The sequence below is a fragment of the Diabrotica virgifera genome, chromosome 9, assembly GCF_917563875.1.
Source record: "Diabrotica virgifera virgifera chromosome 9, PGI_DIABVI_V3a".
NCBI classification, from domain to species: Eukaryota; Metazoa; Arthropoda; class Insecta; order Coleoptera; family Chrysomelidae; genus Diabrotica; species Diabrotica virgifera.
In genome coordinates, this window is record NC_065451.1 from 81,140,937 (window position 1) to 81,154,825 (window position 13,889).

At 32.0% G+C, this 13,889-nt stretch overlaps 1 protein-coding gene across 1 annotated transcript; it reads left to right on the forward strand.

Annotated features, from left to right (window-relative positions):
• Positions 1–9,803: 9,803 nt before the first annotated feature.
• LOC126891045 (uncharacterized) lies at positions 9,804–12,274 on the forward strand. The gene is made up of 3 exons (XM_050660223.1): positions 9,804–9,954; positions 10,004–10,129; positions 12,030–12,274. Exons 1-3 carry the CDS (start codon positions 9,804–9,806, stop codon positions 12,272–12,274), a joined length of 522 nt encoding a protein of 173 aa, XP_050516180.1.
• The last annotated feature ends 1,615 nt before the right edge of the window (positions 12,275–13,889 follow it).

A 13,889-nucleotide genomic window follows, 5' to 3' on the forward strand; every position in this document is an offset into this window, starting at 1 on the left:
GATAAAGTCATTAGTTTTCGAGATATTTGAAGTTTAACATGTAACGGCACAGATATTTTGATTAATATATTGTGCCGCATCATGTTTAATTTAAAATATCTTGAAAACATATGATTTTATCATTATGGAGGAATAATGTACTCTTCAGTATTCATCATCATCATTCTCTTTGCCTTATCCCTATGCGGGGTCGGCTTCCCTAATTGCATTTCTCCACACAATTCTGTCTTGGGTCATATCAATGTTAATCCCCTTTACCAACATGTCCTGCCTTATCGCCTCCCCCCAGGTCTTCTTTGGTCTTCCTCTCCTACTCCTTCCAGGAATCTGCACTTCAGCTATTCTTCGTATTGGGTGATTAACGTCTCGACGTTGAACATGACCGAACCATCTTAACCTATGCTCTCTCATTTTGGCATCAATTGGTGCCACACCTAGACTTCCCCTAATATACTCATTTCTAATTTTATCCTTCTTTGTCACTCCACTCATCCATCTAAGCATTCTCATTTCCGCCACATGCATTCGTTGTTCCTCTTTCTTTTTCACTGCCCAACATTCAGTTCCGTACATCATAGCCGGTCTTATGGCTGTTTTATAGAATTTTCCCTTCAGCTTCATTGGAATTTTTCTGTCACACAACACACCACTCGCTTCTTTCCACTTCATCCATCCAGCCCTAATTCTACTGCATGCATCTCCATCTATTTCTCCATTACTCTGTAATACCGATCCTAGGTACTTAAAACTATTGCTTTTCACAATCATTTCACCATCCAAAGATACAATTTTATTTGTAGTAGCTCCATCTTTAAATGAACATTCCAAATACTCTGTTTTTGTCCTACTAAGTTTTAAACCTTTTTCCTCCAGAGCTTGTCTCCACTGTTCCAGTTTTTGTTCTAAGTCTCTTTCACTATTTCCTACTAACACGACATCATCAGCATACATTAAGCACCATGGAATGTTACCCTGTAGTTTCGCTGTTATCTGGTCCAAAACTAATGAGAATAAATACGGACTAAGCACAGAGCCTTGGTGCAATCCTACTTTCACATGAAATTGATCAGTCTCTCCCACACCTGTCCTAACACTAGTCGTTACTCCCTCATACATATCCCTCACAATCTTTACATATTCACCAGGGACTCCTTTCTTATTGAGTGCCCACCACAGAATCTCTCGAGGAACTCTATCATATGCTTTCTCAAGATCAATGAATACCATATGAGCGTTTGTTTCTTTACTCCTGTATTTTTCCATCAACTGCCTTATAATGAAAATTGCATCTGTTGTTGATCTACCCTGCATAAAGCCAAATTGATTCTCGGATACTTCAGTATTAAGGATAAAATTATTGGTTTTAGATATTTGAAGTTTAAAATTAAGCGGCACAATACATTAATTAAATATCTGTGCCGTTACATGTTTAACTTCAAATATCTCAAAAATTAACTTTATCGTTGCGAATGAAGTGTATGTTATTTACATAGAGAGTATTGGAGAAACGAAAAATCGCGCTAAAATGGCATTTCCGCCAGTGGCGTAGAATTTGGGAAGGGTCAACCATTCACTGTTCCCTGTCGTACGCCTCTGGTAATAGTCATAAACGTTTGTTTAACATAATTTTATACACATAAATAGTGTGATGTTAATGTCTTTTTGGTCCCAACTAATTAAAACTCTATTGTTTGGATAACTTTATATTTACATCGTATAAACGGTGATTCAACCATAATTGTTTACAAATACAAATCATTACCTATACCACACATTTGTACATATCAAGTATCTAATTATAACAACTCTTGAATTTACCTACACTGCATTTTTATACACGACATAATATGTAAACCTCACGTATTAATTCACGGTCAGGAGTCATTGTCTTCGAGCATGGCTAATACACTACATTATATTTTGATAAAGACATTTACAACTTAATTTATATAGGTTGTCCCAACTATATTACATCTCTCTGTTTTAAAATGAGATCTATTTCTCTTTCCCTTTTACAAAATGTTTATGGTTACCTAATACTATTTTCAAAAATTAAATTTCCCAACTATCCTAATACCCTAAACATGTATATTCTTTTTCCTATTCTAAACCGGTTTTTCCTAATACTAAAAAATTGTTTATCATTATCACTAATTCACTTTCTGGTCCGTCTTGCCTTTTAGGCTTTTCTCCATTCACAAAAAAACTGTGTCCACATAAAAACAGTGACTAAACCTATCCGGATTTTTAACATAGTCTTTTAGTGCCTATAAGCATCTCATATAAGCAGGGGAATACTCTAATCTACCTAAATAATTATAAAAATCACGTATCTAACTAAAAGTCCTAAGCTAAGCTAATATTACTCGAATCAGTTAATGAAAATGTAACCTTTACTTTATTAATAATTCATATTCAGCCTTCTTTTGCTTTATTTATATACTCCTTACTAACTTTAAAATAATGTTACCTATAATAAAAATGTAATCTCTCTCTAAAAACTTCTAATATGTCTCTATAAAACTTTCAATAACTCTCTTGTACCTATAATAAAGATTTAATCTATGTTGCTGGACGTCTAAAAATTTCACTTTCTGTGTCCCTTTGCTTACTATCTACTAAAACTTATTGTAAGATATTGTCTATCCTTAATTCAAATACTTCCATTTTCCGCGAAAATTTAACCTGAATCCATTATATACATTTAAAAATAAGTTATTTATAATTTACATTACTTTAGAGAAAAAAAATACAACTTTAATTCTTAGACAAAATTCAATGATTAGCTACTTATTTGATATTATTCTTAATTCTGCTTGTTTATTTTGACATTTCTGACAGGTTTTATGTATCTTCTTTCATTTTTCCCACATATTTTCCTCTTCTTCTTCTTGTCTGGTACTACAACTCATATAATTCTTCAATTTTCTCCACATACTAACACTTCTACAGTGTACATAATTCATCTTCATATACATATTTCATATAACAATCATATATCATTTATCTCATATGTCATTTCATATAACATCATAATCATCACTTCATATACTAGCTCCGATACCTTCGTTTTACCTTAATAAAAGAGGTTTTACTCGGATGTCTTAGTTCTCCGCCAATATTAACCCGAATTTTCGCCCTGATCTGTACGCACCATTGAGGTGGTATAGTTAACTCAAAACACGAAATAGGTATTTTATGCGGTTCAAATTCTTCTAAAAATATCACAACCTCAATCCCTTGCTTTGAGGCCGTTGTTTATTCACGAATAATCATGAATAAAATAGGTACCCTTCAAAACACAGAGTGGGTCTCTAATAAGCTTTCAAGCATCTATAAATCACTTAGTACCTTCCTAATTTGACAAGAGCAGTGGGTTTCTTATTTTCTCTAGTTGCCTCATAATATTTAGCTTATAATATTGTTAGTTATTCTTCTTATCTATATAGTTCTCCAGATTCCTTATCTCGACTCTTCAGGTCGGTTCGTTAAAAATATATCTCTTGCTTATAGCAATGTTTGTCTTAAAGCTCTTATATCAACGTATGTCATCACTAATCATTATTCATTAAAAAAAATATCATTTATCACTCAAAAAATATTAATTCAGGTTCATATCATACAAAAAACACAAAATCGATGAAAATGTATCTATAATCAGTAAATATCAATAATAAAAACAACTGGCTAATAAAAATTCAATAATAGTATACCTATTCGACAAAAATTCAATAAAAATTCAAAAATAGCATATGCAAAAGTTAGATAAAAATATTCACAATAAGTTTATATCTCAAAATTCGATAGAAATTTTTGAAAAAAAAATTCGATATTCCATAAAATATTCAAAAATAACCGTACTAAAAATAGAAATCGGATAGAGATTTTTCAAATAAATTCAATAAAGATTCAAAATTCATTAAAAATTCAATAATAGCATATACAATAAACTTCGACAAAAATATTCAATTCAAAAATCACTTCATGTTTCAAAATTCGTAGATATTCTTAAAAAAAAATCGATACTTCATAAATTATTCAAAAATCAGAAAAGATAAATATTCAATGTTCAATAATAATATGTATATATAAAAAACGAAGGAAGCATTTTCAATAAAGATAAACTAAATTTCTTACTTACATTTTAACACTTGTGTCTTTGTTCACTGGGTTCGGTTTCTGGGTCCTGGTCTGGTCCATTTTCCGCCGTCGGTGTTTCCAATTTTTGTCGCCCATTATCAGAAGATTCTCCCAATTAATTTACAGGAGCGCCATGTCATAAATAATGTGATGTTAATGTCTTTTTGGTCCCAACTAATTAAAACTCTATTGTTTGGATAACTTTATATTTACATCGTAAAAACGGTGATTCAACCATAATTGTTTACAAATACAAATCATTACCTATACCACACATTTGTACATATCAAGTATCTAATTATAACAACTCTTGAATTTACCTACACTGCATTTTTATACACGATATAATATGTAAACCTCACGTATTAATTCACGGTCAGGAGTCATTGTCTTCGAGCATGGCTAATACACTATATTATATTTTGATAAAGATATTTACAACTTAATTTATATAGGTTGTCCCAACTATATTACAGGGCGTACAGTACCTACACTTTATGCCAAGTGTGAAAAGGATACGTCGAAAAGTTTTAGACCACTGAGCAAAAATAGTTTTTAAATTTTTAAATAAAACACCCTGTCACTCTGTAAGGAGCCACATTTAATTTAAGTGATTTGGGTTAAATCCTAATATTTCGAGGTCTAGAATCTACAACTTAAAGATTAGACATTCTTAAGGAGGGGGTATGGTTTGAAATCAACATATCAAGCACATTTTTGTGAATTTTTTTTGAAACTATGGTAGAATTATTTTATTTTTAAATTAAATAAACACATTAAGTACAATTCAAAGAATATTTAAGAAAAAATTCAATCCAAAATATTGAAAAATAAGCCATTGGCGACAAATTTTGGCAGGCAGCTCAAAAAAAATGGATTTTGCGGTGGACATCAGAACTCATTACTGGATTATACGAAACAATAAATTCAAAAAGATTTTATTAGCTTATGAGTTTCACGAGGTAACAACGTCGAGTTTTTTATTTTTAATGATTTTTGAATTTTTGGTATCACTCAAAAGTCAAAAATACGAAATTTTTGATAAAAATTTTGTGAAAACCAACAGATTTAATATTGTTGAACAAAAAATAAGCACAAAACGAAAAATATCTCGACGTTGTTACCTCACGAAATGTCTAAAGAAAATCTGTGCAAAATATCAGGTAGATCGGCCGAGTAGTTTTTCAGTTACAATGTCCACCGCATTTGAAAAAGCAGTTTTGAGAAAAATGCGTTTAAAGTTTTGACAACTGCATCTTCATCTTCTTATTTGTCTGCCAAATCGTAAAGTGATGCACATTGGAATATGTTTTTTGAATCGAGGAGTAATCTACAAAAGAGAAGGCGAACAGTTGTTTAACGTTTCTTACTACGCTCAAGCGTGCTGGCGCGAAGTCGCGGCAAAGCGAGTCGAATATTCAACACCCTGTATCTCTGGTAATTTTACTCCGATTATTTTGAAATTTTCAGAGAGTATTCATGAAGGTGTGGACTTTTATTTGAAATAATAAAAAAATTTAAATATTTCAAACCATACCCCCTCCTTAATGAAACACCCTGTATAACGATTTTTTTAAAGTAATTCACCCCCTAATGAAGGGATGAAAACTAAAAAACGACCCATATTATATATATACTCGTTTTACGGTACAATACCTCAAATATATGTACAAGTTTTCAGCAAGATCACTTTTACAGTTTAAACAAATTTTTAGTTTCCATCACGCTTTGACCAATTTTGAATACTGCGGAGCTAGTAACGTCGTTTAAAGCAAAAAGTAGTACTTTGTTTACATACATATCGATCATCCGGAAGAAGAGGGTTACATCTCAAAAAATTTCAATTTTTGTTTTTTTATCTCCATGTACCTAAAATGTACTGCAGTTTTAAGGGAAAGAAGGGTACAAGTGAGTTTGCACGTAAACGTCACGAGATGGAAGTTGTAACTATACTGAATTTACGTAGATGGCGCTACGATTCGCAAGAACAAGGTTCCATTTTAGTTTGTTACTGACTTTGACAGTGTGTGCTTCAAGTTTGTTCACCAAGGAGGTTACATTTTCTGATATAACGAGGACCCGTGTACGCTGAAGATTAAAAAGAGGTGCATTTTGTGTTGTAACCATTTTTAATAAGAGTAAGTAGACATTTTTAATAAGTTTTATTTAACCTTTAACTACACGCGCTGGCGTATTTTGTACGCCAAATATAAGAATTCTACTGCAAATATATTTAAAAATTTAATCTTTGACCTTGTTTATCTCTCTAACCTATCACTGGAATGTGCTTTAAAATTTGGTTTTAGTTTCGTTAAAATCGGCGTTCTGGGAAGATCGTTATTTACAGTTTATTATTTGTTATTTCCGGTGGTGGACAATATACGCCACGATTATATTAATATACGTGCCTATTACATATGTACGTACTCTTTTGACTTGTCAAAAACAAAAGAAATTTTGTATATTTGATTCAATAAATTCTATTCTATTCTATAAGTCGTAATATAAGTACATATTTCAATTGTTTTTTAGTCATTATGGCACAAAATATATTTTTCTTTATAAACAATACTTTTTCTCCTGTAAAAAATCACATTTCAAAATTTTTTTTATTAGTAATTTCATTTATCATGGAATACAGTTATTCCATGATTCCAGTTATAAATTCCAATTGGCTTACTGAGAAGGAACCCCAAGTATTCACTGATGGCGAATAAGGTTTATAACAAACAACTAAGTGTATTTTTTCAAAAAAAAAATAAACGAATCCGCTGTTTTTAAGTGTATTTTCTTATGGCGTATAAAGTAAGCCACGTGTGTAGTTATGTTATAACTTGATGCGCGGGTAGTTAAAGGTTAAAGATTACGGTGACAATTCGATATGGGACAAAACATCTAATTACATTCCGCTTCAAGAGGGTTACATCTGTAAATTAATGTAACTTTCTTAAATACGCTAATTGTAAGCATTATTGTTTATTTTTTTGGATTTTAATTATATTTTGAGATGTAACCCTATTGACCAAAATATAGTTATGAAAAATGCTAGTTTATTTAGATAAGTAATTTACTTATATTCTTATACAAATAAGATTGTATTCTTAAAAATTGCGGCAGTAAGCTTAATTACTTTTACTTATTTATTGCAACTTGTAATTGTAACTTATTTATTGCAACTTGTAATTTATCGCAACTTGCAACTAGTTACTTGTAGTATTCGCTGGTGAAAAAGTGGAACTATCAATTTTTACACGTTAATAGAAACATTATTAACCCTTTAGCTCATGGCGTACTACATAGTACACCGACTAGAAGTGCACTTTTGTAATGATAAATGAACGATTTATGCTGCGTGGTGCCATCTATAGCTTAATAGCAGATTTACCCATTTAGTAAAATGGTAGCAAGTAACGATGTCTGTAGTTCTAAAAGTTTAGTACCAGTTGACAACCTCGGGTCCTGAAAAACGGTTGCTTTCTTTGTTTCCTAATTTTCGGATGACATTTTTTGCAGTAAAAAACGATTGAAAGGTAAGTTTTAATTTTTTGTTACAAGTTTATACTTTGTTTTATTGACTTAAATATTAATTCTTAACCAATTATACATTAGCACTTCGAGCCAAGCAGGCTCATGGCTTGGTTTACAGTCTTCCTCCATCCTTGCTTGTTCTTCGCTTTTTCTTTCCAATTGGTTGCATTGAGATACCTCAGGTCATCATTAACTTCATGGCTCCATCTGGTCATAGGTCTTCCTTTTCTCTTTTTACCACCTATTGTAGCGCTTAACATGATTTTAGGCATTCTAACTTGGGCCATTCTTTAGACATGTCCTAACCATCTAAGTCTTTGTGATCTTACAACTGCAATTATATTAGGCTCCTTATACAATTCTTCTAACTCCTTGTTTGTTCTTCGTGTCCACTGATTGTTGATTATTTTTTCCCCAAATATCCTTTTAAGTATTTTTCTTTCCCATACTTGTAACATTGATTGCTCGGTTTTTGTCATAGTCCAGGTTTCTAAGGCATACGTAACTATTGGTCGTATCACAGTTTTATACTATTTTTTTCCTATAGTAGGCATAAATATGTCCTCTCTACCTATTTTGGCATTGGTATCTCCAAGGACTATTTTGAGATCATATTTGGGGATGCTTTCATATACTTGGTCCAGTAGGTTATAAAACTCTTCCTTTACCTCTAATTCTTTTTCTTCCGTAGGTGCATGAATATTTACAAATGATATTTTTTGGAATTTTCCCTTTACTCTAAGAACACTAAGTCTATCGGATATTGCTCTGAATTCGACAATTGATGCTCTATAGTTTTTATGTATTAAAAAGCCTGTACCCAGCATTCTATTTTGCCCTCCACTATTAAAGAATAAGTAATCTTCTATTTACTGACTGTATTGCCCTAATTGCTTTGTTTCTTGTAATGCGACGATCTGAAAACTATATCTTTTAAGTTCCAAGTACCATTTGTTTTAATTTTCCTTCTTTGTGACTTCCTCTTATATTCCATGTCGTCATACGTATTACTTCATTTGATTTTATTGTTTTCTTTTCTGTTTCGTCTTTTCCCTCTTGTCTCCTTTTTCTTTGCCGTGTCGTCTTTATAGTATTGTTCTGTCCGTTATTGCTTATTAGTTTTTTGACCAGTTATAATTTACTTTTTCCAACTTTTCTCTTTCTCTGTTCCATTTCCATACTTCATTATCCAAAATTAACTTTTGATATCCCACCTTAGCAATTTTCCCTTTGGTCTTCTCTTCTTTAGCAGTTGCTCTAATTTTGGATTGTATTTCTCTTTCACGTTTTGTTAGATCATCATTTATGTAAATGCGGTTCGGCAGTTCCTTGAGTTTATGTATGTTTTTCATTATTTTCATCTTTTCGTATTTCCTATCCAGTTCGACTAAGTATATTTTATCTCCCAATTTCCTTGCTTCATTTATTTTTACTTCTATACCCATTTCCTTGTCGATAAATTTTTTTACTGATTCTCTTAATATCTTTGGATTATTTGTAGTTATCGGGATGCCTTGTATAACTATATTTTTCCTTCTTTTGTCGCTTTCAAGGTATTGAATTCTCTCGTTGCAACTCATTATTTCTTTCCGCAAATTATTAATTTCTATTAACATTTTTTCATTATTATTCTTCATTGCTGATATTTCGTTTTTATTTTCAATCTGTTCTTTTTTGAGTTCTTTTAGTTTCTCGAAAATCTCCTTCATTTTCTTATCTTGTTCTTTTTGTTGTTTTCTTATTTCTTCTGTGTCCTCTTTAAGATTTTTTAACATAGACATAATTTGCGTTAGCATTTCTTTGTTGGAACCGTCATCTTTTTTTGGAGATCTGGTGGTTTTTTTAGATTGTTGAAAAGCATCCAAAAAATCTGTAGCTTTTCTTTTTCCTGATTCATCTGCTGTAGTTGAATCATCGGAATCATACATTTTGATTACACCGCGATAGAAACTTAACCAATTCTTAACCAATACATCTTCTTTTATCGTAAACACAACGTATTTTTCAATGTATTGCGGATAGTACATGGTGACATAAGGGATATTTAAGTTGTACTACTACTAGTACAATGTGATTCAAAGAAAAACCTCAGCTACTTACTTTTTTAATTTTTTTGCAGATATATACTTTTAAAAATGAGTAAAAATAAGAAAAATAAGCCATTGAGTGAAAAAGAACTGTATGAGTTGATAGAGGCTGGACTTTCTGATGTGGAAGAGTTCTGTGATGAAGAGACTGATGAGATATTGACGTTCGAAGATCTCCAGAGAGACGACGGAATTATCGGTAAGATAATCAACTAGTTATTTTTGCTCATCTGATAAGTTAATTTTAGGTAATGATAATGATACTAACAGTCAAGTAAATGATTTGGAGATAGAATTTTCTGAAAGTGTCACTTCGCAAAGCTCAGCATCCCATGTTGTCAACAACGATTATACTACTTCTCAAGATCTAAAAAGTAAACTAGGCTATGGAGGTTAACTAGTTAATGGAGGAGTTTTTGAAGACACATGATTTAACGAAAAAAAGTAAAATAACGTGGCGAGAAGATGTCAAATACATAATGCCCACTACTATACAATGGGCACAAAAAACAGAAGCAAATTTTACACACCTAAAATCACCAATAGATTATTTTTATAAATATTTTGATGACACCTTGTTTGAATACTATGGTTATATACACAAATCTTTATAAAACGAAATAAAAAGATTTGTGGGCATTCATATTATTATGGGAAACCTAAGTTATCCTCGTATAAGACTTTATTGGGACAGCAAACTTTGTGTAAATGTTGTTAAAAATAATATGGCGTACAACAGATTTTCAAAATTACGAACCCATCTACATTTTACTGATGCCAATGAACCAAATGACACTGATAAATTTTGGAAAGTTAGAATTCTTTACGACAAAATACGACAAAGGTGTATGCAATTATCACTTGAAACAAAATTATGTATTGACGAACAAATTATTCCGTTCAAGGGACAGTTAAGCCTTAAGCAATATATAAAACGCAAGCCGTGTCCGTGGGGTATAAAACTGTATGCCTTGTGTGGAAATTCCAGTTTACTTTACGACTTCATTTTATACCAAATTCCCTTCATCAACAAGTTTTTTGGTCAAAGTGCAGCTGTCGTAATAAAACTTACGGAAAGAATAACCAATCCAAACCATCAGCTTTATTTCGATAATTATTTTTCTAATTACCAATTATTGCAGTGGCTTCAAAACAGGCATATTTATGCCTCCTGTACTGCCAGAGCAGAACGTTTTGCAAAACCTCGACTTTTACCAGATAAGCTAATAGCTAAAAAAGAACGAGGATTTTCACAAGAAATCATTAGTAATGATGAACAAGTTATAATGACTAGGTGGTTAGATAACAAATGTGTAACCATGGCCTCAAATTTTCAGTCAAAAGGAGAAGATACTTGCAATAGATGGAGCAAAACAGAAAAACAGAAGTATGGGAGGCGTTGACAAATTAGATTTTTTGATTTCTATATATATAGAACTTTCATAAGGTCTAATGCCTGGTTGCACCAACAGATCTTAAGCTCCAGCTTAGCTAAGCTCTACTTATAGATAGGGCCTCCTTGAGTATCACTTACGTTGCACCATCATTTTAGATTCTTACCTTATTATCAATTATATCTATGATTATATTATGGTATTCTTATTGTAATATATTATAATTATATTATATTAATTCTTATGATATTCTCGACTTAAGCTTAGGATCTGTTGGTGCAACCGGGCATAAAAAGTGGATCCTAAGAATGTTTACACATGCTCTTGATTTGGCATGCTGTAACGCATGGCTGGAATATCGAGACGAAGCAAAGTTCCTCAATATAGCCCAACAAGATACTTTTGACCTATTTCATTTTCGTTTGTATATTGCAGAAGCGCTCATACATTGTGGACAAATGGGTAAGAAGCTTGGAAGACCTTCAACTGATAATTCAAACAGTTCATCTCCTCCACCTAGCAAAAAATGGTGTCAAGAATATGGACCTATCAGAGAAGTTCGATTAGATGGTATAGGACACTTTCCTGACTTTGACGATAAACCTACACATTCCCGAACCAGGTGTAAATTGCCAAAATGTGCTGGAAAAACACATTTTTTGCATTAAATGTAAAGTACATCTATGTAAAAAAAACAAAATTGTTTTTTATTGTACCACTCAAAGTAATGTAAAATAAATTTTAATACATTCAAATAAAACATGCTTAAATTATTTTTTTACCTTTGACTCACAGTGTACTACGGGTAGCACATGTTATATGTCAGCTGTCAATAATGTACATAATGTTTAGATCTCCAGACTTATATTTTTCTTTTTAGAGTTGCAAGATAAAAATACCCTATCGTCAAAAATATCATCAGATTCGTCATCGGATTCATCGTCAGATTCTGAGTCATCTTCATGCCTTGATTCCAGATCCCGTTCGTCCGAAGTTTCCAGAAATGATCCTTTTTCTGAAGATGATAGCGTTAAAGATCCTAATTTTGATCCGTCACTTGATATTAGCTCTTCGGAACATGAAGAAGACAAGCTACAGTTACCTAAATCTAAAAAAAAAAAGTAGAAACTCGCCAATCTGGAAACATTAAACCAACTAGAAAGAGAATTACAAACCCGGATACGTGGAAAAAGTAGAAAACAAAAGCTGCGAAATAGTGGCAAGAGTATAATTATACGCGTGTGATTAAATCGGAAGATGGCAAAACCGTAAAAAGCAAGGTAACTAAGGAAAAGAGATTCATCTTGCCACCTTGTGGCTTAAAATGCAAGTTAAAATGTTAAGAAAAATATTGCCGGGTCAGCGAGAAAAATTTTTTAACGACTATTGGAATATGCAAGATATTGGAAAGCAAAGGGAATTTATATTATCCAATACGAAAACTGTAACACCGCGTCATAAATACACGAATACACAGAATCCGAGAAAACCGAATAACCCCTTTTTTTTATTAATGATAAAGCAATTCGTGTTTGCAAACTGTTTTTCATGGCTACCTTAGCAATTAACCATAAAGTCATCAGTAAAGTTTTGAGAAAGCTAAATTTATGTGACAGCGGCAGGGTATTGGAAAAGGACAAAAGAGGAAGAAATGGTAATCACTATAAAATTAGTGAAAATGTAAAAAAAATAATGTAAGGAATCACATCAACAGTATCCCACGCATTAAAAGCCATTACTGTAGGGCCAACACCAGTAAGGAATATATCGATGTAAGTAAAACGATTGCAGACTTGCACAGAGATTATACCAAACAATGTAATGAGCAGAGCCTTCCCTATGCCAACTACCTATATCATGTATAGTAAAATATTCAATGAAGAATTTAATTTGGCTTTACATTTACCCAAAAAAGATCAGTGTGAAGACTGTGTACAATATAGAAATTGTAATGATGAGCACAAACAGGATATGGATGAAAAATATAACAAACATATAAAAGAGAAGGATTTAAGTAGGAAACAAAAGGAAAAAGATAAGGACAGTGATGACAAAACTAAAGTAGTGATATTTTATTTGCAGGCAGTGTTGCTGTGTACAATCGGAGACGCTTCGAGTTTTTATTACGTATCCAAACTTAACGTATTAAACTTTACTTTATACGATATAAAATGCCACGAAGGCTCATGTTTTATGTGGCATGAAAGGGAGGCTAATAGAGGTGCCAATGAAATTGGTACATCCATTTTAAACTATCTTCAAGATTTAGCCCAACACAATAAGGATGATATTTATTCCGATAATAGTGTTGGGCGAAATAAAAACAGGTTCATAATAGCTATGTTTATCTACGTAATCTCTCACTTGAACATTAACTCTATAACGCACAATTTTTTTATACCTGGCCACTCATAAAATGAAGGGGATGCTCAAATAGAGGAGATTAAAAAGTTTAGAAAATCAAGTCCTATATTTTCCCCAGATCAATATGCGTGCATAATTAGGAATTAAAAAAAAGGTACAGCGTATAAACTAAAGAAATTATGTCACACTGACATTTACTATCTTAAAGCTTTAACAGCGGAACTATTTGTCAACCTACCTAATAATGTAAAACTGAAAAATATCAAAATGTATAAGTTGGAAAAAATCACCCTGGGATTTTTTTATAAAAACTCCTTTGAACAATCCGATTACAATGAGGTACAAATTATAAATTCAAGAAAATAAATTGATGTTA

Bases quoted from the DNA above. Each gene is read 5' to 3' on its own strand.
- LOC126891045 (XM_050660223.1), top strand. From the start codon at position 9,804: ATGAGTAAAAATAAGAAAAATAAGCCATTGAGTGAAAAAGAACTGTAT. The intron at 9,955-10,003 runs GTAAGATAATCA...AGTTAATTTTAG, and splicing joins GAGAGACGACGGAATTATCG to GTAATGATAATGATACTAAC. The intron at 10,130-12,029 runs GTAAACTAGGCT...TTTTCTTTTTAG, and splicing joins TACTTCTCAAGATCTAAAAA to AGTTGCAAGATAAAAATACC.